The 25,619-nt window shown below is 35.6% G+C and overlaps 1 protein-coding gene across 4 annotated transcripts in view; it reads right to left on the bottom strand.

Moving 5' to 3' along the window:
* The window catches only part of ADGRG2 (adhesion G protein-coupled receptor G2), a 60,838-nt gene that overhangs the window by 6,066 nt on the left and 29,153 nt on the right, over positions 1–25,619 (bottom strand). For 3 of the 4 annotated variants that reach the window (XM_021409222.1, XM_021409242.1, XM_021409231.1), the window contains exons 4-25: positions 25,575–25,601; positions 24,947–24,985; positions 23,139–23,171; positions 22,184–22,225; positions 20,636–20,683; positions 19,356–19,423; positions 17,836–17,909; positions 16,687–16,726; positions 16,533–16,567; positions 14,843–14,925; positions 14,193–14,253; positions 12,985–13,721; positions 12,225–12,423; positions 11,754–11,910; positions 8,464–8,613; positions 8,117–8,239; positions 6,977–7,022; positions 6,765–6,868; positions 6,143–6,267; positions 5,248–5,516; positions 4,019–4,118; positions 3,435–3,709 (exon numbers count right to left, since the gene is read on the bottom strand). In XM_021409222.1, the coding sequence (XP_021264897.1) occupies positions 3,435–3,709; positions 4,019–4,118; positions 5,248–5,516; positions 6,143–6,267; positions 6,765–6,868; positions 6,977–7,022; positions 8,117–8,239; positions 8,464–8,613; positions 11,754–11,910; positions 12,225–12,423; positions 12,985–13,721; positions 14,193–14,253; positions 14,843–14,925; positions 16,533–16,567; positions 16,687–16,726; positions 17,836–17,909; positions 19,356–19,423; positions 20,636–20,683; positions 22,184–22,225; positions 23,139–23,171; positions 24,947–24,985; positions 25,575–25,601 (2,835 nt within the window). The remainder of the gene's footprint in view (positions 1–3,434; positions 3,710–4,018; positions 4,119–5,247; positions 5,517–6,142; positions 6,268–6,764; positions 6,869–6,976; positions 7,023–8,116; positions 8,240–8,463; positions 8,614–11,753; positions 11,911–12,224; positions 12,424–12,984; positions 13,722–14,192; positions 14,254–14,842; positions 14,926–16,532; positions 16,568–16,686; positions 16,727–17,835; positions 17,910–19,355; positions 19,424–20,635; positions 20,684–22,183; positions 22,226–23,138; positions 23,172–24,946; positions 24,986–25,574; positions 25,602–25,619) is intronic. The other variant, XM_021409253.1, reaches the window with a different exon arrangement.

Genomic DNA, 25,619 nt, shown 5'->3' with positions numbered 1-25,619 from the left:
TAGACCACATCAACAGCCTTTCCCTCATCCACCAGACAGGTCACTCGATCATAGAAGGAGATCAGGTTGGTCAAGCAGGACCTGCCCTTCACAAACCCATGCTGGCTAGGCTTGATCCCCCGGTTGTCCTGCAAATGCCGCGTGATCTCCCTCAGGACAATCTGCTCCATAATCTTCCCTGGCACCGAGGTCAGGCTGACAGGCCTGGAGTTCCCCAGATCCTCCTTATGACCCTTCTTGTAGATGAGAGTCAAATATGAAGGGAAAAGTTCTGTGGATCCTGACATTTACTTAGCACTTTTGGAAAAGAATTCCAAGCAATGTCAAACAAACAGTGTGACATGCCACTGGGAGGCTATGCAGTTCATTACATGGTATGACACTGTTCCACCTGTTAACCTGTTATCTTTTGCCAACCAGAACAGAAGCAGTAATGCTTATAGCTATAGAGATATTATTTGGAATGTCAGCGCCAGCAGCATCATTACTGAACTTCCCACAAATTAAAGGAGCTATTAATAGGCCACAAAATTGTTGATATGTCATTTAGAGTATTCGTACAAGGAAAATAACATGTACCTAAAATATTAGATAAATGATTCCCCCTTTACAACAACTTTAAAGCCTAATATTTTCTAGAAGGGATGGGGCTCACTCGTCTCTTGCCAGCATCACATGACAGACTTTACCTGCTTCACATTCACTTGTACTGACACACAGCGGAACATAAATCTCCCTCCTTATAACAACCCCTCCCTCCATTTTAAGAATGGAACTTTGTCTTTGCACGATTTTCCAGCTGCAGCGTGTCGCTAATCTAAGTGTTAGGCTTATAATTAATGGAAAAGAACACAAAGGAAAACAAACTACTGAGGCTGGCACAGAGTTGCATGTATGTTATGTTCATGCTGTTTTTAAGGCCAGTTAAGCATGTAAAATCTCACTAGGATAGATTACTCGCATCTTTGGTAGCTTAAATATCTTTCTTATCTTTGGCTTTCAGAATGAATTTTTGAATATAATGACATGTTCTATAATCAGATGCTTCTATACCATTTCCAAATACAGTTCTGAAACACTGGTATAAACTCAATGTAATTTATGCTTTTATTTTATTTTATTTTTTTACTTCTAACACCGGGATTTGTCTAACACCTAAGTTAAAGCTGAGTAAAAAGGGAACTCAGTCTCATGTAACAGATTACTTTGACCACACAGTGTTAGTACCGCACAATTCCATGCAAGTGTTGTGAAGATAAAGTTTCAATCCCACAATTTACCAAATTCATTCAAAAATCAACACACTGATGACAGCAGCCATAAATGTAACCTGGCTATAATGGAAAAAAACAGTGATAGAAAACGGCTGCTAAAATACTGACAGAAGGAGATTTCTGCTAGCTTGAAAACTACTAAGTTGGGCCTGTGAACCAGAAGCATCACTGAGAACCACAGTCAGTCTCTTTGAAGAGCAGTTGGGTACCCAAGAACCAGAGACATCCTGAAGGTACTAAAAATAAGGGCAAAAACAAGGGACTATAACTGCAACTTATCTGCAAAGGTGAAAAATACTCTGAAACAAAGGGGAAACACTGAGAAAACTGGAATCAGTAACTGCTATTGTCTGTTTTAGCCAAATGAACAAACAAGTAGTCTGGGAAAAATAAAAGCGTGTCTGAAAAAATAGGAAACATCATTGTCTATTGGCTATCGACGTGAAAAACAGAAATAACAAGCATCTATTAGGTGCTCTAAGTGTAGCGTTCTATACTCTCTTATATCTTTGTGATAGAAAACAAGTCATTTTTATATCTGAAATTGAACTTCTCTGGGTTTATGTATCTATGCATTTATATGCATGCTTACATATACAAACACATACATATTTGCTATTTTACTAGTGATAGGTTTGTAGTAACCTATAGCAGAAATCTTTCTCAAAACACTTGCTGGTGCTACTGAATATATATACTGTAGCATAGTGTAGCAGCCCTTACAAATGGTGGAGTGAACATTTGAGTGCTGCTCTTAGAGTAATCCCTCATATTTCATACTGTTGGCCCACAACATCAGAGGCAGATGTTGGTGGTATGGCAGTAGAGGCTGAACCTTCCTGCCAATATCCCGTTACATTTTGTTGCCATGTGACAGATGGCAGCAGAGGGGCAGTCTGACAGAATGGTATCTGACACGGAAGTGTGGATGAAGCAAAGGTGTGTCACTGAATTCCTCCAAAAGGAAAAAATGGCACCCACTGATATTCACTGACGCTTGCTGAATAAACATTCAGGAGACCAAACAGTTGCTGTGAGCACAGCGACATGGTGGGTGGTGCCCTTCAGCAGCAGCAACAGCAACATGAAAGACAAGACACATTCACTGCTCTTGTTCATCACTGATGAAACTGCACAGCTAACAGTGGTGACTATGTTGAAAAACAGTGTTGTACTCTTTGTTTCCATGGAAATGAGAGACATTACTTTTGGAGTGACCTGCAGGTATATACACATACACACGCCTTTCTGGTAAATGTATATCAAGCTATTGCAAAATTATTGTTTCATTAATCATAAGTACACTTGCTAGTGGTCATTTACAGTGCTCTGTATTAAAGTAAACAAATGTTTAAAATAATGCCTCTGTTTCCTTATGTACTATGGAATCCTGCAAACCTACTGTCATGATTTCTATGCGTCCCCAGGCCACGAAACCATTTAGGCTGTGACACATACCAAGTAGGAGAGTGGTATACACAGCGTTGCAATGTGAATTGCTTTAGTCTCCCTGGGAAATTATTCAGCCAGTAATCTAAAGTGCATTTAAACAGAAGTTTGGATTCAAACTGCTGTAGGAAAATTCAGGTACGCTCAGATAACAGTATGCAGCTCTGGCACCTCGTATTTATACAAAAGCTTTTGAAGCCTCTAAGGTCTGCTTTTGGATATGTCCAGTAGCATCCCAGCCTCTGCAAAGCTGCATGCCTTCATATCTACTAAAGGCTATGCTTACAAGTAGATATTTTAAGTATTGCAGGCCCACCTGTCTCAACGGCCTTTTGATGAATGTCACATCTCACCTTCATGACTTAGTTCTAAGTTGAGAAATAATACCATTTTCACTACATTAATTGTATTACTTTTTGAACACTTACAGTAACTGAGTATTTACAATTAATCTCTTGACTAGACATACTGTCACTGGTTTGCATACATTTAAATTCTAATATGGATATAAGATACTATATATAATTAGTAGATAGCTTTTCTGTATCTTACTGCAACATAAGATAAAGCTGTATAATATCCAATTTGATTAACTCGTTATAGAATTTATCAAAATTACAACTTTGTTCCTCATTCACGAAAGTACCACTTTCAAATGTTTTGCTCATTACAGTGTTGGCCATAAGCAGACACATAAAAGTATAAACTTACCTTGCAAAGTGTTGAAGATTGTAAAGAGGTAGGTAAAAACCTCATTTACTGTGAAGAAAGCAAATCCCCAAGTAATTCCCAACAAAAATGTGAGGCCAGCAACACTCCGAAGGTCTTGAATACTTGTTTTCCTCTGAGCACCAAGTTGTTTTTTCTTTTTAATCCGACACAACTGGATCAGCACAACAATGAACATGCTTATATTGATCAAGAATATCACACAGAAGTATCCCACAGCAGTAATATAGAAGACAATTCTATTTTTAATCCAGCAGCTAAAACAGAAAAATAAAGTCTGTCAACCATCAACAGAAAAAGAAATTAAAATAAATACAAGATAAAGTTGTATTTTGTTTTAAAGACAAATTGTTGTTGCTTCCTTAGTAAAAAGTTGTGGTTTTTTTTCTTACCGAAAAGTAAGAGCATTCATGTAGGCAGTTACCACAAAGCACATAACGTACTATAGAGCTATACTATTGCAAAGCTCTCTCACTGCTTCTTTCCCTCCCCACCTTTAAAGAAAAGCAATTTAGTAGGACCTTACCACCCCCCCCCCATAAAGAACCTCCCTTTATTTAACTTACAATTCATCAGGTCTGGTTTTTGAAACCCTCCCAGTGGATGTAAGTCCGTAATTATCTGGTGATACTGCCAACACAGTAGCCACAACTACTGCTGGTAACCCTAAAAGATTAGATCAAATACATAAGTGAAAATCTTGACAAATACAATAATATAACTTGAAATTACTATATTTTTCTGTGAAATCTGCGTTCTGAAATTTGCCAGTTGAACTATGTTGACTACTAGCTGCCTGAAAAAATCTAAAAACTGGGGCATTCAAGCTGCGCTCAAGAACACATCCTGGAAAGAAACCAGAGCTCTTCTCTGCAGCTAGCTCCAAACCCTTCTCACTTAGACAACAAAAACTGTCACATGTCAAACTGATTTAAAACATCCAATAAAGCATATTCAATTTTCTTTCTTATATCCATTTGAAGAAAACAGTTCTACCGATTTTAGTGCCTTTACTGGTGTTTACTCAAGTGGCCAGAGAGGATAATGAGGGCCCAAACCTCTTCATCCTTTAACCACTTACATCTGCCTTGCCACTTTTTGTTAGTAACAGTGTTATTCCAGAAATTGAATATATATATATTTAACAGCATCAGTTCTGTTTTGAAAATAAATACAATCTGTCTGGCTAATGGAAATAAGCCATTTTGAAGTGGACAGACTCTTTACCAAGATCTATTGCTACAGGACAAGAGGAAATGGTTTCAAACTAAAAGAGTGGAAATTTAGATTGGATATAAGGTGGGGTTTTTTTGTTGGTTTTTTTTTTTTTTGTTTTTTAAATGATAAAGGTGGATGGTAGATGTCCAATCCCTGGAGACATTCAGGGTCAGGCTGGACATGGCTCTGAGCACCCTGATCGAGCTGTAGGCATCCCTGTTCATTGCAGGAGAGTTGGAAGAGATGACCTTCAAAAGGTCCCTTCCAACTCAAAACCATTCTATGATTCAAATTTGGTTCTGTTATACTTGCACAAGGAAAATCCATTATTCACTTACATTGCAACAGCCTCAGTTTTTCATGCTGCAATCTGAGAACATCTGCACTTAGGGAGATGTTCACTACTTCAAAGTTGGAATTCATATAATCAGATTTACTGATAATGAATACTTCGTAATTTACATTAGTAACATTTAGCAACTGCTTCTTTTTCATTTCCAAACTGTGTCACACTTGCAGAAACACTTGGTAAGTTGATACATATATCTAGAATCCAAAAAGTAAATCCAATACGTACCCCAACCAACAATGCAAAACTTAAGAATGTATTTCCGTACGTAGGTATTAAAGACTTTCACAAGTGCAAGATACATGTGGAAAGCTTCTAGGCCCATCCAGGTGAAGGAAACCAAGAGAAAATAGTGAAGAAATACAGCAACTGCAATGCATAGGCCTCGTGTGTTATACAATGCAATCCACGTGTCAAGGAGAAAAACTAGGTTGAGTAGAAGTAGTGCAGCACACAGCTGGATTAATATTTTGGATGGATAGTCTCTCCGAATTTTCCTAAAAAGCAAATTAGTGAGATGACATCAATTGTTCTTGGATCCCTGGCTTACTTTCTCTCTTGTATTCTTTAGTTCATAAATGCCAAGAGAAAAATGTATTTATATATTTTCATTTATATATAAAGATTCTTACATTCAATTTACACATGGGATAGAATGTTTTATAACACATTTCCAAATCAATAGTCTATATGAATAAAGTTTGTTACAGAAAGATTACATAAACAACAGCACTGATTCCTAGATAGCAGTACCTTTTTTTTTTTTTAAAACATTGTATGTTAGGCAGCTTCTTGCTGTAGACACAAAATGTGAGTGTTCTTTAGTGCTAACCTAGATTAGGCTTTTGACTAGGCTTCTAAAACCTTGACAGAGCCAAGTATTTCTTATTGATGGGATAATGAGAGAGTAAACGGGTGCCAAATAAGTTCTAGGATTTCCAAAACATACTGTTGAGGACTTAACAGTTAAACCTCAATCATCTTAACAAAATGTTCCAACAAAGACAAATTTGTGCATTATTAACAGAGATAGAATCCATAACTACTGGAAAAGACTTTGCAGTGAAGACTACAGATCATTTTAATTGAAGAATAATGGGAGCTGAGTTGAATAGATACTTACTCAAAAGCTATGTAAGTCACAAGAGTAATAAAAAGAAAAACTGCAGACAGGATGCAGCCTATATAGGATATAATAGTCAGTACCAATTCTTGTGTGGGACTTAAAGGAGTATTTCCGTACAAATTCTAAAAGGGAAAGAGAAGTTGATTTCAGAGAGTGTATTTATGAAATGGAAAAACACAAAAAAACAACAGCAACCTTAAAATGCACAAAACAAAAAAAAGTAAACTGTTCTTTTTCATGGATCTTGTAAGAGGTTAGTTAGAAAACAGAAATGTCAATCCAACTGTGGAAGTCCATATGATTAAAATAATTTTAAATTGGATTTATCCTAACTTTTTTTTTTTACTACAGAATAAACAATGGCCTAAACGTATGAACTGCAGTTTAATAAGCACTTAAGTAATTTTTATTTTAACAGAACTCATGGGCTCCGTTCAACACCGCAGCTTAAGGACATTACTAATTTTACGGCTCTACATACTAAGCATGAAGTGAACAGAACTGGATTAGTATTTAATAAATGGTGTTTTTCTTTAGTGTTTTCTGAATCCTCATTTGCTGAATATGAGACGTTTTAACATTTTCTTGAATCAAGATACGTAATTTTCGAAATACTTACCATCAAAACTGCAAAGCTTGTGAGGTGGTTGCATGAACAAACAGTTTCATTTACTCTACTTTCTTTAACAATGCAACCTTCATATGACCAGCCTCCATGTCCACCTGTTAAAGAAAACAGCCTTGTAATTGACTAAAGCATGTCTTTCTACTATTAATGTGAGTTAGCATACCTAAAGCAACATGATATCTTGGATGATATCAAGTACTTACCATTCTTACTGAAGTCCCAAAAAACACATCTAACTGTTGAATTATCCTGTTTGGGACGTGAAAATAAACATAATAATAATAAAAAAGATGTTTTATTTAACTGTAAGTTTATGATCAAGACATTTGAATTATGTACAAAATACACGCAAGAATAAATACTGCATACATTAAGTATATCTGTTTTACATGAATACTATGTAAATTGAAATGCATAGAAGAGATTAATATCACAATACACAGGTGAAAATATGCAGAAAAAATTTGAAGTGACCACACAGGAGGTATGCTAATACTCTATTCCTTGTAGAATACTATGAACGGTGTTTCATTGCCTTTCTACACTATACAAATTCTTTGGATTTTTCATCCTTCTTGATTTTGTATGTATCAAGAAATTTACCACACTAAAAAGGAAAAAATCCTACTCTTTAGCAAACATCTGATCACTTAATATTAACAGCATGTTAAAGGTTTATATATGGCTCCCTCCCAAGAAAATCCTATAAATTGTAGAAATAGAACATTATACTTCTCTGAATAGTAATAATACCATTATATCTCAAAACTAGTAGAATCCCAACAGTTTACAGTTTACAATATTTTAGCATTTTCAACTTCAATTTTGAAATCCAATTAAAATATAGGATAGAAAGATTTTAATCCTTGGTGCTCATTTACAAAAGAGATGCTGTGTATGAGTCCTAGTATTTCCTGATAACCTAGTCCTGTGTTTCAGTTTAAGAATCAGTATTCCACCTAAGAAAAAAAAGACTTACACTGCTTTCTGGCCATGTAGCACCTACAAATGTCATGATTACAATATCTGCCTAGCAAACACCACTATCAGGCTTTCACATAGGAGATTTTATTCTTTGGAGAATAAAACAGAAGGGCAGGCAGAAAGGATCAAAACTCCATAGCTGATCGGCAGAGCAAAATTACATCAAATCATTTGAGAACAAAAATGAATAGAAATGATAAATAAGCAAAAATGAGACATTTTGAAAGTCTAGTTGGAAATAAAATGTCCACACTAGTAAAGCAGAACCAACTGATCTGTATTTCTAGTACAGTATTTCTTCTACAACAACTCCATTGGAAGCAACAAAAGCACATTTTGTCAACCAAAACAAATCATACCTGATTAGGTCTGATATTCTGTAAAGTAACAGTCACATTTGCCTTCAGGTTGCTAATTGTGAGGTTAGCAACACTTGATGATATAACATTGCTGATTAAAGATGCATTCTTCAAGGACCAATCCTAGAACAAAAAATAATCAGATTTTAAAATCAAAGAAAACAATGATAGAGTACAGTTTACACAAGCTCAGGTATTACATGAAGTGAGCATTTGACAAAAATAATTTCTTTTTAAATCAGGAAGTTTTTAAGTATGTTTTACGGTCAAACAACAAGTCAGTTCATTTTTTATTTTTGCTCTAGAGTTGAGTTTAAACTCTTATGAACAAAGGATCAAAAAGGTACCTGGAACACAGTGGTCTTTTTAAAGAAATTGAAAATAATTCTAGAAGCCAAGTCCAGCTCTCCAGGAGGTAAGTTTGTAAGCAGTGATGAAGGAAGTGTAATTGATCCAAGATTATTTAAGTCATGAAGCACATTAGGGCCAAGAGAGATCTGAAAAATAAATGCAAGAATTATGCTTCATTTCTGTCACTAAAGAAAAATTAAATTACGCCTTATATTCAGTTTAGAACTTTGAAATACGCATCTTTGAAATCACTGCCAGGAACACACTGCTGTTCTCTCATTTCCCTTCTGCTCAACGGAATAAAAAGCATCTGCAGGCCTGAAAGTAGTGCAACTTACTCCAGATCTGCCTTCCACTGAACATGATTTGAAAACAACGAAGAGCAACAACCTGGCTAGGTCTATGCAACTGTGTAGGAAGATTAACATTTCACAGCACAAAAAACCTGCAAAGCAAAGAATGTTTATAGTTCAAATGAAGAAAGTATACCATCTGTAGATGACTGAGTGAGAAAATGAGGTTTTTACATTCATGGTACCTACCTACATCTACATAAAACCTGCCCTAAACATTTTTAATTCCTTGGCTAATATTAACCAGATTTGTAAAGAAGAAAGTTACATAGCACAAATTTTTAAGCCCTGGTTGCCAAGAAGAAAATAATCCTACTATTCCTTGAGGTAAGTCTTACTTCTCCACGCTTTGCATCCAGGTCTGGGGCCCCCAGTACAAGAAAGATGTGGAGCTGTTAGAGAGGGTCCAGAGGAGGGCCACAAAGATGATCAGAGGGCTGGAGCTCCTCACCTACGAAGACAAGCTGAGAGAGCTGGGCTTGTTCGGCCTGGAGAAGAGAAGGCCTCAAGGAGACCTCACTGCAGCCTTCTACCATTTGAAAGAGGATTATAAACAGGAGGGGAATCAACATTTTACAAGGGTAGACAGTGATATAACAAGGGGGAATGGTTTTAAGCTCAAGGAAGCAAGGTTTAGATTGGATGTCAGAGGGAAGTTCTTTACAGAGAGAGTGAAGAGGTACTGGAACAGGCTGCCCAGAGAGGCTGTGGATGCTCCGTCCCTGGAGGTGTTCAAGACCAGGTTGGATGGGGCCCTGGGCAGCCTGGTGTAGTACCAGATCTGGAGGTTGATGGCCCAGCCTGTGGCAGGGGGATTGGAACTTGATGATCCTTGGGGTCCCTTCCAACCCAAGCCATTCTATAATTCTTTTTTCGCAATTCCCAGTTATCTGTCAGCACACATAGAGCTCCAGAATGAACCCAGAATATGCTGCCTCTTGCCCAACCAGAAGGCCCTTCAAAAGCAGGCAGGAGACGTGGGAGAAGTAGGCAATAGGGAGGAACTGAGAGTAAAGTCATAGTGGACACAAACTGGTGTTACCCTGAAGGGACTCTTCCAGCTGAGAGAGTTACAACACAGGGAGAGAAAATCTAAATGAATCAGGGTAATGGACGCAGTGAAAGGCCACGGCAAACATAAGGGACCTGAAGTGGTAGAAGCAGGATTATTACAGCAGTACAGGAGCAAAGAACAAACCTACAGACATTCAGACTTTATTAGTGCCGTTGGCCATGGATTATTAATTGCAATCAATTAAGATTGAACTTTTTTGAAACTAATTCAGAAACCGGAAGTTTTTAAGTGCAGTGTTAAGTGGAATCTAAGGCTATAAACTCTATGTTCACTTGCCAGACATAGTAAAAATAATCTGCATAAGCTACAATGATCTAGCACTACAAAAGAAAAACTGAACTTCCATCCAGTTTTCTGTGCTGTACTTACAGGACAGACAACTTTGTTAAGTACAAAACCTCTACCTTTCTTGTAAAAATCTCTAAGTTAAGGTAAACTTTTGTTTCTCGTAGCACATTAGTCATCTTACATACAAATATCAGTATCTAAGAGTGTATGAGATATGTGAAACATTAGCAGAAATGAAGAGAGAAATTATCTGTGTATTCAAAGAATTGCTGTAACAGGAATAACAACACGAGCACTCCTCTGTGCCCTACCAATATGGTTTAACTCTTCTGTTTAGTCTAGTGGTCTCCAAACTCCTTTGCAACACTCAACTCCAACAGTAAAAATTTGAGTACACACTCTGAAGTACGTATTTTTTTTATAAATTACATACATGTACTACTTCACTAATATATTATATACATGATAAAATATGCACAAAACCAGAAATCTAAATGGGATGAGATAAAGATGAAATAAACATTATTTTAAAAATATATTAATTTTATTTATCAATGATAGAAAAATATTTTCTTCCTGCACCCAGTGGGTTGTCTTGTGCATACTCCATTTTGGAGACCACTGGCTTCGAGAGCCACCGAAGAAATCCCAAATCAATTCTACAGAGATGATACTTGTTGATAATCTCTGTATCTCATTCCCAGTGGCACAAGATTTCCAGAAGATCTTACTCAGCAAATATGTTTTCAGCGCTACTACTTCCTAAAGTCACCTCAGATTCATGTACTGCATATTACTGGGAAAAAAAGAACTCAAATGTTACTATTTTATATAATTTTTATTTTTTCAGTACCACAGAACAGTTCCAGTACTACTAATGGCTTATGCTAAGTTAATCTATTTCCTTCTCTGAGAGGACACAATGTGCCAATATTTGTCCAGAACTTTCCATCTTTCCTCACTTAAGCCTCCAAGGGTTGTATTGTCCAAATCAGAACTTCCTTAACCTAGAGAGAAGGTTTTAAGTGAGAGAAAGTGTATCCAAACTTTCTAAGCACTTTTTTCTTGGCAAGATCAACTACTCATGAGCAACAAATGTATGAATGTCATTACTCAAGCAACGCAGTAAGTTCTTTCCTGGCACTGACAATTTCCTGCAATTAATCTTCTAACATATGAAGCCATGTGGCAACACTTCTTGACAAATTTTAGCACAGTCAAGGTAGGTGATTAAATGACTCACGATTCTGGGTTCTTGAGGCAAAATCATGTAGCCAAGCACTCTGGTGTTCTCACTGTACCCTCTAACAGCTTCCTAGTCAAATGCCAGTTTTTGCTAACTCTGTTGCTTATTTAGTCCATAGCAGAAAATTAAAGAAAACATTCTCAAAGATTTCAAAAAGCAAAGCCTTTTTTACTCTGAAAATAACCTGAATAAAAGATTCTGAATTTGTGACATAAATGCAAAAAAAGTCATGTTATAAATATTAATTATATAAATTTTAAAATACGAACACTTTAAACATGAACTGTTGAAATTTTATAAAATTTAGAATTATCAGTGTCCTACCTGGAGATCAGATGAATCCTGGACAGCAAAAGACATTTGGTTGGAGCGGATGCTATTCGTTTTGACAACTGCCAGAGCCAAGGATGGGGAGGAAAAATCAGCAGACATCGTTGAAAAGTTCAGTTTTAAGCCAATATAATCCACTACTTTTATAATTCTGTTAAGAAAAAGAGATGTTTAATATTACCAAGCACAAAGTTGTGGTTATGTTGCAGCAATCCAAGCACAATGTAAAATACAGCTTACTCTTCTCACTTACTGTGGTTTGAACACAAAAAGTGTTTTTTCACAGCATTATATTACAGTATAGCAAGTAACACTATAATACTACTACTCCTTTTCCGTGTAAGTAAGTTAAAGAACAAGAAACATTATTCTGGATTAAGATCATGAAAAATGAAAGTGTGCTGATTGTAATTTATCACAACAGTCAATACAACACACCTTTCATCTACTGCCAGATTGACCTACCTGTTAGAAATGTGGGGTGGTAATTGTTGAGAAGCTGTCAGGACTTTGCTAACTTCACTCACCATCCGTTCTACATCTTTTGACTCTACTTTTCCAGCTGCTAAATCTTTTTCTATTTTGGATACAATTTGCTCAGCTGTGGTGACATTGATGGTGGTATATATGGAAGTTGTGTATGTGGTAGCTGACAGTATCTTTCCTGTGACAAAAGAAAAATTGTGCATTTTTATAAGTATCGTGCTTAAGAAATGAAGTAAGCTCTGAGAAGAAAAATTAAAAAAATTAAACAGTTCTCTTGAATGGAAAAGCTTACCACAAATACAAGCATGTTACATGAATCAGAATCTTTTTTTCTCCCTATCAGCTACTTCGCAGATGGCAATACTTAAGAGCCTTAGGAAAATACAGAGCAAGGTTTCAAATAGTCAGCATTGACTACACTTTATATTGATTATAGAATGACCATTAGTGATGCTAAATAATCTATTATTTAGAATTTTTAGCTACTGGGTGCCTGCAAGAAGAAGGAGATCAGGAGAAAACCAAAAATATTGTAGCGTGAGGTACCACTCATCATGGCCAGAGGCATCAGAACACATTCTAAAGTGAGTATAGAGGTTTTGAAAGTTGTGTCAGGCTTGTCACAGTAATTGGAAGATGATAGCTAAGACACATAGCCAAAATCTTGTTTAAAAAAATGAAAAGCAAATTCAGTATATGAAATTCAAATTTAAATATATTTTTTATTTGTCATGTTTACCTGTGCTTCCATTAGGCAGGCTACCATGGCCATCAGCAGTAGAATGAGGATGAGAAGCTGAGACAGAATGTTTGACAGGACTAACAGCAGGGGTAATTGTGAAAGGAGTAAGGGGAAAAATAGGTGCTGTAGTAATGTTTTTGTTACCAGAAATAGGTCGGATTGAATCTGTAGCAAGAGGAATTTGTGCAACAGAATTGATGGTAGTTTCAGAAGGTGGAACTGATATTGGAGGTTTGGGGGGAAGCTCAGAAGGGGAAACTGCAGTAGGTTTTGTAAAATTTACAGCAGGAGAAATGACTGTGATAGGCTTGCTAATATATGCAGCATCAGATTTAATTGAGAGAGCAACATTAGAAATAGATTTTGTTGCAGGTGTGGAAGAGACAATTGTAGTGACAGATTTATTAGAAGCTACGGAAGGAAAAGTTGGCTTAGTAGGTTGAGCAAGAGACTCAGTAGAGGAATATGTAGTGGTATCAGTAGTGGAAGACAAGGAAGTTGCAGTGGTAAAAGTTTCAGAGAGAGGATTTGCAGTGGGAGATGTGGAGAGAGTTTCAGAAAATGAATTTTCTGTAAATGGGGGGATCAGAGGTCCAACTGTGGGTGTTCGTTTTGCAGAAACTACAGTGGGGGAAAGAAAAGCACTAGATTTGAGGGAAGAGATAGCAGTCTTTTTATGGGAAGAAGAATGAGAGAAAGGAACCCATATGGGATGAGGCGGCAATTCTATAGTACTGTTAAAAAAAAGCACAGAAATACATGTTAAATTTAACATGATTTATATTTTAAAGAAAATCAGCTATCACAGAAGAATATTATGAATGATGTGAGCATACTACTAATAGTGCATATTTTAAAATTCATCAGGTCAGATGTCTCATGCCCTAGTGACATTCTGAGGGTTCATGCATTCTATTTTGCTGTAGTTGTTAACTATCAAGTCCATATATAATACCACTTTTTTTTTGTCTGCTTTGGAGATTCTACGATTCCAAACTCAAAAGCTACCTGCATAAAGGGGAAAAAAAAGAAAGAGAGAAGGAGGGACAAGGTGGAAAGAGAAGGGAACTATACAGGAAGAAGTCTGTCAGCTTGTGCTTGTGGAATCATTCCTAGCTATTATATTGCAACATGAAAGCTCACTCTATTTATGCATTACAAAGATTAGGAAATAAGCATGCCAATCTGCTTGTATTTATACTTACTACATTTTTAATTCTTCAGCAGTCAAGGAACAATACTTCAGTGATGAACAACAGCACTGTTCTGAAATGACAAAGAAGCATTAACATAGTTTGCCCTGAAGCATAAAAATTGCTAAATTAAAAATAGTGCTATTAAACAGGTTATAAAATAAGTGTATGTTTTACAGTTTTTTTTTAATAACAGTGCATTTTGCATAATTAGTTTTGAGTTTTTTGCTCAATGCCTGAGAAGTTCAGATTTCTTTTTAGTTCTGTAAACAAACCAGAATGCAAAGCTACATGCTTTGAAACAGAGACAAATAGCATGAGCCACTCCATACAATCAAAGTACAACTAAGAAAACTGAGCTACATTATAAACTTTGAGAAATGCATTTGTGTTCTCAAGTAATGTTACAGATAATGCTTTCAAAATCAAAACCACTTTATTAATGTAGTCAGCAACTTTATATGAAAGTTTTTTTTAAACATGTACATATCTCCCCCTCTGTGCCCCCACAAAATCAGAAAGTCTGCATTTTTTATGCATTTATCTTGTTCAAAAAAAATCTTTTATTTAAAATTAAGCAAGAGGTTTTTATAGGCACTTGGAAGTCAACTGTAAAGACATAACATTTAATCTGATGAGACTGTGTTTAAAGTGTAACTTACTAATTTCCCTTATTTCTTCTTTCTCTTTTAAACTGCTTATATTCTCTTCCTTATCCAGCTTTATTATGAAATTGCAGTGTGTACTATAATGAGAAGAAAAAGTCTTAAACTCAAGAAATAATTATGTCACTACAATACATGAAACTAATGACAAATAATAAATCAGAAAAGGCATTCTTTCCTAGGCTTTTTCAAATCTGAGGATGTTTCCAAAGTATATAAAACACAATGTCAGGTTAAAACGAAGAGCAAATACATCAGTTTGTAGCAGCTTATTTTCTTATTTCTCTACAGACTCTGTCGATTCTCAAATGTGATCATCTCTAGTCAGTGTTAGCCATTAGAGTTCGTAAAGATAATAACAGTCTCCCTTGTTACTGTAGAGAAACTCCAGAGAGAAACTAGCAAATATCCTTGATGGCTATGTCAGTGTATACTTGCCTAGGGAAACCTGATGCTCCCTCTCAAGATTTTAAAAAAGGAGCTTAAATGACTCAAGCAGAGAACTAAACTTTAGACATTTACAGTTCAATTACATGAAATGTACAATCAGAATTCTTCCTCAGCAGCTCAAACACATAGGTGAACAAAGAGGGAACACATATAAGATGAAGCAAAACTTTCCAAGGAACAAGAATATGGAGTACTTAACTATTGTCAGTGTATGACACAAAAGTGTGATTTGACTTTCTGTTCATTATTATTAGGCGATTTGGATTTTCGTGTCATCCAAACCAGTAAGATAAACCTCCAAATTCAAGTATATCGGAAGTTCCAGATTTTGTTTCAGAACATACTGTTTTCAAGCCAATCTGTTTAAAGCATCATCAGTTTAGCTGTGGGTAGCAATTAATTTGACAGAGATTATCTACACTTCAAGGCTTCCAAGATCATCTGTGTAGAGCAGCCTTGTCGTTCTGATACTCCATGGCTTCCAGACTCTGAAATATCTTCTCAGGCTTGCACTGCCCTGAGCATGACTGGTTTCCCAAGCTGAAGAACAACTTGAAAGAACAACTACCTGAAAGGAGGCTGAGGCAAAGTGGGTGTCAGCCTCTTCTCCCAGGCAACAGCAATAGGACAAGAGGTGATGGCCTCAAGTTGTGCCAGAGGAGGATCAGGCTGGGTACTAGGAAGAATTTCTTTTCTGAAAGAGTGGTTGGGCACTGGTACAGGCTGCCCAGGGAGGTGGCACAGTCACTGTCCCTGGAGGTGTTCAAGAGATGTATGGATGTGGTACTTAGGGACATGGTCATGGTTTAGCGGGTAATATTGGTGGTAAGAGGACAATTCAACTAGATGATCATAGAGATCTTTTCCAAACTTAATGATTCTATGATACTCAAGATGTTTGAAGTAATTTCCTCAGAAAGTCTTAGTGACTAAGTTGCTGTGTGACTCAGCTAATTTGAAGATGAAGGAGAAATATGGCAGGAAAGTCCGTGTTTCAACAGAAGATTAATGAAAAGCAAAGCAGTTTGGTTAAAAAAATAAATCATTAGTAAGACTAATGGGATCAGAATTTCTTTCCTCATTAGCCTGCTTATATTTCTCCAGCCTGTTATTCAGACCCAACTTCCTAGATAATTTTTCTCCTGTTACACAGCCATTCACATTTGATATATCACAGGCTCTTAAATATGCAGTAGCTATTAAATATATGAAATAAAAAAAAAAAAGAACAACAAACCTCTGGTTTTCTGAACTGCATTCCATAACGGATGACTATAACAAGAAGGAAAAATAGAACAAAATTGTTTTGTCGGGAGGAAGCAGGACTTACGACACTATCATAAATAAACTGAAAAAATTTTCCAAACAGAAAAAACAATTAGTAATCTTACCTCACTCATTTCTTGCAAGGTTTTGTTGAGATCTGAAATTCTGTAACATAAAAATTTACAATCATGGAGGATTTCTAGTTATGTTTCTAAAGACAATTACAGCAGTATTACGAAAAGAGCAAGCAATTACCAAGAAAAAGAAACCTTTTTTTAAACTACAACAGTTCTATTATTGTATAAACACTTTAAAAGGATTGAACATGTAAAAAAATTGCCTTTTATTAGTCACTTTGTAAACTAAATTTAAAACTGGCATGACATATTTTAACATCAGTTACCTTACTTACAACTTATTTAAAAGAGCAAAAGATAGATCTTAATGTTGCCTCTTGGCAAGCATTTAGAAGAGAATTCTAAACTCACACCGAAAGCCACTGAAATAAAATCAGTAGGAGTTATGGCTTTCTTAAAAAAAAAAACATGGTCTGTTCTTTTTGATTTTCAAATGGAGTTTTTGGAACAGCAGTAAACACACTCTCTGAAAAGCAGTATGAATATTAAGCATGCAGAAAGGTAAGCAGAATCACAGCTGTGGGACACAACCTAGACAAAGTCTTAGATGCCTCTGGAAAGAGGAAAGCACACATCTTAGAAAGACTGTGAAAGAAAAAGTTATACTGGAATAAAAATATCGATATGACTCCATGAATTAGAAAAACCGAGAGCCATAAAAGTTCTCTTAGTAAAATTTCCTGAAGAGACAGACTAAAGCTCTGAAATTATGACAACTATTTATTCATGAAGAGCAACAGCCAACATGACATTCTCAATAATCCACAGTTCACACTCTCATGTATTGTTACTATTGTTATTGTCACAATCATCGCCATTATTATCATTATTAAGATCATCAGCATATAAACAACAAGGCATTCAGGCCTTGCTAAACCCCAGTGAAACTGAAGGGCCTGAAATGTAATCAGTAGATGTACCATTTCTTAAAACAAACACTAGTGGTACATAAAGCAAAATGCAGACTATTCTAATTAATAGAAACTTCATGTTATAGAAAAATAGTTCACATTTCCTGACATTTTTAAATTATCAAGTAGAGGAATAATGCAAAGTGAAGAGTTTGCTAATCACATGAAAGGTCTTGCTTAATGTTTTTGAAATATGGCAAAGATTTCAATCCTGATTCAAGCTTACCTCAGTTCTTGTAGGGTTGGTGCTGGAATTGGAATAAAGCTTGCAACTTGATTGACAACAGTTACGTTATTAAACTGTTAGAAAGAAAGATACCAATGCTAAATCAAACAAGTGATCTTTAGCATTAGAACAAACTTACATTCACCTCACACATTTCAGCAGAAACACATTTGGAAAGCCCAAAGATAATCAGCACACTTTCTCATGATTACACTTCAACAGATATTTATCATGCATGTGTTGTCACAACTTAGGGAACTGCTTCATCTAGAATACACCTAATAACAGGATTTAACTTGTGAAAGATAAAGGAAAGAGGACAGCGACCTCACTGCACATCACGTTGGAAAAATAGGAAGTTGGCTTAGTCTGCAATAGCGATCTTAGGCCAGAAACTGAAAAAACTTTCAACTGCAGTGATAGCACAGCAATTGGACAAGCTACATAAATGCTGTAAGTAACAAAATTAATCTCCCAGTAGAATCCTGGGAATTAGAGTCAAGAACTGAGGTGAAACACATGTTCTGATCTAGCCTCTAGGCTGGAGAGAGTACAAAGGTTGATCTAAAAGTCCTTACAGACCTCCCTTACACTCCGTTTTCCACCATTACCTGTTATTTCTACATTTAAAGCAGTGAGCATCTTGATGAAAACATCATCTAACATTTATGGTATTCACATTACCACAGAAATATTCTGCTAAAAAGAAAAACAGTTTCCAGAGACAGGAATCTACTTTTTCTAATAGCTGTGAACATAATGTTCATACACCAGGATGGTTTCAGGAGACGTTATCACTATGGAAACACAACACAATGCAGATGCGGCTATTGCTTTTGAGATATTGGGGCCTACACCTGCCCAAACCCCATGCTGCATGTGCTCTTGTGCAGTAGCTCACTGTGGTGACTTCGCTGACTACCCTCAGGCTTGCAGAAATCGGCATGTAAAATCACAGACTGAGTGTAGATACAGATGTATAGGAGAAAGGTACAAAGAACCGTAAACAAGCTCACAGACCTTCTGTTTTCCATTCTAACATTCAAATATTCTTAACCTGCCACACAGAATGATGTCCTATTTCAGACAGTCCTATTTCAACATGGATTAGTTTCAGGATGCAATCCAACCTAATTTATGCTCAAACTGTCAATATCTAATGATGCTAGCTTCCTCAAGCGCCTAAATTCACCTCTAAAGAAAGATTCTGTATGCCTGAATTTAGACTTGTAGCTAGGTAGTACAGACCTCTCTCCAGACTTCCCAGGGTTACCTCCCTCTTTTCAGAGGTTAAATTGAGAATAGTGGCCCTTGCTGCAGTAAGGTTACTTTCTTAGACTTATAAACAAGTGCTGCGTGTCTAAATTTTTAGAGAGAGTATTACTGTAAGTAAAATAAAACCATAAATACCACAGTAAGAATCATGTTAGAGTTTTAAGCATCTTATGCATTTTAAGCATAGACAAAGAAACTGATTTCAACCTTCCCTATAAAAAAGATTTACAAGAGAGAACACTTACTACTTCTATATTTAATGATGTGTTATTTTCTTCTCTTGCATGAAGTTCTACCTTGCCCACATAGAACACTAAAACCAAAATGCAAAAATGTTTAAGAAAATAAAAACTTAACATGGTGTAACTTTACGTGACATAAAATAATTTGAGAATTAAAAAAACAACAACAGTCTTGTGTTAGAATGCAAGGGAAATAAGAACACTTAAAATAGCTTCTCTGAACATTCACTGCTTTTACAGTTGTTCTTCCATCTCTTCCCTTACTGTTTCCACAAATAAACTAGTCTTACACTAGTCTCATAACTTCATTGTTCTCTGTATTTTCATTTCTGTTGACAATCTCAAAATTCTTATGAGTTTTTGTTGTTTTTTGTTGTTGTTGTTTTTTCAAATAACAAGCATAAAATGCGTGGGTAAAGGCAAAGTGATAGGAGTATTATTCAATTCCATTAAGGGCTAAAGAACTTTCAGGATACCATAATTCAGAACATCATTCAACAGTCCCTGAGAACACACAGGCTAACTTGGGAGAGCAAATGAAACTTCTATGACATCTCTCTTCAACGCAAGTATAGCTTGTGTTAGACAAAGACACACACAAGAACGCCATACATGATGTCACCCAAATCATCTGGCAGTTTACTGTACCAACCAGTAGGGAAACTTTATGGAGGAGGGACAGATATTTATACTATATCATTCTTATCTACAAAGTACTTGGCATACGGCAGCTTTGCATAAATGACTTCATTTTCTTAAGTAATTCTCACAGAACACAATTAACAAACTGCTCTGAAAGACAGCAATGTGTATCAACAAAATCTTATTTAACTATGATTTTTTTAAACACATATAAAGGGGACATCATTTCCCTATTTTTTTTTTCTGTCATATCATATTATTAAAATGTCTTTTAAAATACATGAGTTTTTACAGTAATTCCTCTAAACAATATTTCAACTTCTGTTCCTGATACAGAATTACATTCAATATGGCCGACACTAATTGCATACTATTTTATTGTTTTCTCAGTTCTGTAATTCTTATCATCAGTTGCACATAATTTGATAAGAAATCAAGGATCAAAAATACTATATATTGAACATTACTTTTAAATTAAATAGCACATTTCAATTTATTTTTTTTAAAGTTGCACGCTATCTCTCTAAATTAGCAAGACAATTTATTGCAGAGGTAGCTTTTATATAGCAACTAAAGGTTGCCTCATTACTCAGGAAAATAGTTTGGCATGATTTTTATAAGAAGAAAGGAAAATCACTGACCTGAATAATTACAGACAGATGACACGTTGCATAAAATGGTTTCTCCAGCTATATTTTGGAGGGAAAAAAATTTAGTGAGTAAAAGAGCTGAACTTAAACCCAGTGCTGACAAACATATTTCCAATCATTTCCTTGTTTTGAACGTAAAGTTCTTTACATTTCACACACTATCTAGGCTACACTTCTCTTGGGCATTTACATGACACTATCTAAGACCTAATGACCAAAATGAGACATGCTGGCTTTCATGAATTAATTTTGAGTAATTTTCTGCGACTGTTTCCACAAGTCTATGTACAAGTGGTGGCTGTTTTTGTTTTTTTTTTGTTTGTTTTTTGTTTGTTTTCTTTTAAGTTAGTTTGGTAACTGTACACAGTTGTATCTAAGACAATATGCAACATATTAAAGTGATTAATATATTGTAGGAATGCACAATCTGCTTTTTAATAATTTTGTACTTATTTTTGAAAATTAATATTAACAATTATCTCAATGAATACAACCAAGATAGTCAAGTCCTGAACTCTCATTGCAACTTTCCAGGTGCAAGTACCGTATTTTAGAATAAGAATATAGACTGGCTTCATAAACAGACAACAAATGCTATTTTCTCTGCTGTTGTCATTACCTAGTACCAAATGAGACGGAAAAATTTTCTTTCCCTTTTTATTTTTACTCTTTCTGTGGCCCAAATATTTGCTTATTATAACCTAATATTTCATCAGTTTTATCACTATCAACAAACAGTCATCAGAAGGTATGGATTATCAGCATCAGGCAATACTCAAAACATTAGAAAGAAATTATTAACAATATAAATTTGCCTCCCATTTTGTGCTGGGAGCTGTCAGTGAAGCAGAAATGAAAACTGTATCAACACTTTTATTTAAAGAATCCATAAGGAAACAAAATATTCACAAATAACTAAATTTGTCAAAACTAATTACATGAAGGACAGCAACATTTATAAAAATCACATGCAAAACAAGCACCACAAAAATAAGCAACAAGATCAACTTGATTTTGTTTACAATCACATATTTGTGTGCCACGTAGTGTTGCTTAGGATCTCTACAAGCCACCGAAATGTACAAAATAATTAAGGTACCTGGAGGTAAAAGAGTGATAAAAATTGCTACTGCTTCCAGCCCCCAAAGATCAAAGCCATAACATGGCTGCAAACTTCTTGCAGGCCACCTTCATACAGTTAAATTATACTAGCCAGCATGGGTCAAAGTCAACTATTCTACCACTTACTCTGCCTCAGTGCAAATACATTCCAGCTTATCTCAGTGTACTCCTACAGACTGCCTTCTGCCCTAAGAACATCATATCTGGGTTCGATTTGCTTCAATCTACTTAAAAGCATGAAGATGTTTTTTGTTAATAGAACGCATAGGTCCTGAAACTTTCTTATATCTTTGTGACTCTTCACACTGCTGTTCAGATCTACAGAATAACCAAACCTTTCTACGTGAGGCTGTCTAGGCAAGGACAAGTAACTCTAAGAAGCATAAAAGAGCATCAGTGGTGACATACAAATCCTACCTGGTGTTACAGTGGAGTAATAGTCAGTGAAGTCAGGAGTTTCTGTTTAAAAGAAAATAAAATTAAGATTGCACATTTTTATTTAAAAAGACTGTGAAATATGAGTGATAAAAAGATACCCAGTTTCCACTCTTTGTCTCTCTTCCCAGAAGCGTAAATACATGACCATTTGTAAGGGAATTAAGTTACTTTCTGTATGAAACAGCAAAAAACAGCATTGAGTGAGATCCACCCAATCAGATGTTTCTGTCTTCATTTGAGCCAGTTAGTGTAGCCTCCATACTATTTTCAGTGGAGAAAGTGATGCTTTTAAGGCATGATTTCCATTTGGCCTCTTCTACACAGGTACTTCAGTGTTCACGTTCTAAAAACGTCTCTCTCTCCATCAACTATGAAAAATAGCAAGCTATCTTGCTCAGATACAGACATGAAGGCACCTGTGCTGATAAGGAATGAATCTACTCCTTGTCTTCAAATGGACATGTCAGGAAAAAAGGTGCAGCAAATTCTCCTGATGGAAACTTACTGATGATATTTGGCAACTCATTGCAAGAACATATATAATTTAAGCGTTTTTAAGGAATCCAGTAGACACTTGAGTTTTATAAAATACTTTAAGTACTACCAGGAAGTATAGAAAACATTCCACCTAAAAATATACCAAAAACTTCTATACCTGCTAAAAATAAATATGCCCAGTTTGCGCTTTTGTATGCAATGCAACATTCTGCCTAAAAAAAGTTTAACAGCTTTCTGTTAGTACGAGGCATTTTGAAACCTGACCACTCGTGGAGACTTACAATACAGACTGGAGACAAATGCATTTTAAGATACTTTAAGAAAAAAATTTGGACCAAACAAGTCTCAACTTAAAATATATATATATTAAAAAGTAAACCTTCATGATTGCAACACATTTCCCTTCAGATGTGACTGCCCTCACGCTAATTCTCACCTGCACTTTCTGCAGTATCATCTGAAGTCATCTCTGAAGAAGAAAAATCAGAGGCATTAAAAACAATAAAAATAAAATAAAAATCTAAACAACTAAAAAAAAAATCTAAATCTAACTAAATCTAAATAAGAGAAACATTAATAAAATCTTGCCTGAGGGACTAATAGGATAGGTGATAAAAGTAACAATAGAGGATTCTGGAAAAAAAGGAAAAAGATATTAATGTAATATTTTATTTCTATGTATTTTGGAAAAAGAAGAAGTATGCAATACTTCCATCAGGAACTGAATATTAAAGATCTAAATTGCCTTTTAGGAACAACTTCTGTGCCTGTTACAAACTGCTAACATTAATTTCACCATCTGAGTAAGCATATGAATGCAAAAAGCTGGTAACAGAGTTCCTTGAGATAACTTCCTTTTATTGGCTTCATTCTTTTGGAAAAGGCAGATCAGTTTTGTGTATCTAACTCCTCAGCCCAAAGGTGCTTTTCGTGCATGATCTCACAGCACTCAGAAGCAGAGATGACACACTGGGAAAACTCTGTCTCCTAGGAAGCTATTTTTGCAGAAACCATGTATAAATACAATAGAGTGAGGTGGTAAATATTTTTAAGTAAAGGAGAAAAGGGAAAGGAGGGAGAAGGAAGGAAATTTAAGAGAACAGAAGAAAATCTAACGATTGCTCAGGATGTGCTTAGAAAGCATATTTTAAGTGTCAGTGCAGGAACATAAAGTGGTTCAAGGATCACTTCGATCACTCCAATAAGAGAACTGAGTGACTTTTTAAAAGTAGAGTCGTTTCATAACAGCTGAAAATTATGCTTTCCGAACTTCTTTGCTAAAAGCATCACTGTCATTGCTAGAACCAATATCTTAAGTATAATAAAAAAAAGATGGCTATCTCTCTGCACAGAGATAGCTCTGCATCAAGAAAAAGAAAAAAAATCAATCTGCTTGGAAGGGGAATGGAAGCTTTTCTTTTTATTTATTTTTACTGGATTAGTCATTTTGAGACTTTTCAGAAGTGCCCCGTTAATTCAATGCCAGAATAAAAGTTAAGCATATTTGGTTCTTAAGCGACAGTCCTGAAGACAACTTATTTTCTACAGCAAGTAAAAAGCAGCCAAAATATGAGGAATCCAAGTGAAAACTAAATGTTGACTTCATCTGCATTATTTGGCTTGGTACAACAAATACTGAATTGGCTGCAGTTCTTAAATATGAACCATTTCCAGGAAATGACTGTATCTTTAATGAACAAAAGTGTGTGTGCTTGTGTCTACTATTTCTTTTCTCTAGAGCACAATATGCCACAATACTTTAAGGAAGAAGGTAATGGACTCTTCCCATACATATACAGACTTTGTTATTTTCCACAATATTTTCCTATTAAAAAAGTTTTCACGATGACGTTCATCACCTCTGGTCCTGAAAGTTAAATGATGTTCACACATCATCTAGGGTGGGAGGAGACGTATGGGAGCTTTACGCGTTACAGTGTTCCACCTCTGCCATCTCTGCAACTGTTCGCTGGACAAAAGGCTCCTCATCAAGCAACTTGCACCTACCTCAACCCCAATCATCACTGATAAAAACCATGAATGATACGATAAGGTACGTTATTTCAACACAAAGTAGAATGAAGCAACTAAAGACAAAAAGTACTGATAAAAAAGAAAACATTACATGTTGGAATTCATTTGCACTACAACTTTTCTGCATTACCTCAGATAAAAGCAGAAAAAGACTTATCTAACAGGAAATAACAGACACTATAGCAATCAGTAAAGTCTTGGTTTTCTTACCAGAAATGGTTGTTGCAATTGATGCTTCTGAATGCGAAGCTTTTGTTTAAAACAGAAAAAAAAAATAAGAAAAAAAACACAGGAGCACAGATCAGTAAACAGTGTTTCAGATACATACATAACCATCCTCAGCAGCCTTTCCTTATACTCCCAAAAGTTAACTGTGTTCACCAGAAGAGGGCAACACCCGCTTGTCAGAACAAATCCAGATTGGAAAAAAGACAGACATAAAAATCTCTGACAAAATAAACTTAAAATGGGCATGAATTTAAATAAAATTCAACTGAAGATTATTTCTTTTCAATAAATATTGGACAGTTTGCATTGTGTAACGTTAAGCAAAGATTATTGTAGGAGATAATTTTTTACATATGTTTACACATAGATACATTTTTTTTAACACAAGCATTTTAGATAAGCTGCTATGCTTTTAAAAGAACATGTTGTGATGTCAAAACATTCATTTTGTGAAAATAAATTGGTTGGTACTTGAAGTTTTTTTTACACCAGAACTGAAAAAATGAATTTGCAAAAACTGAAACAGGTCTACTCGATAGGCTAGTATTTCACGTTCCTTCAGTCAGCATGACTAACACCGCTGGTTTTCTTTTTATAAATTAATGCTCACCTGCAGGTCTGGTGGTTTCTTCTGTCACTGACAAAAAAAAAAAAA

This window comes from Numida meleagris, chromosome 1 (assembly GCF_002078875.1).
Source record: "Numida meleagris isolate 19003 breed g44 Domestic line chromosome 1, NumMel1.0, whole genome shotgun sequence".
Classification (NCBI taxonomy): domain Eukaryota; kingdom Metazoa; phylum Chordata; class Aves; order Galliformes; family Numididae; genus Numida; species Numida meleagris.
This window is presented reverse-complemented; position numbering and strand designations above follow the sequence as displayed.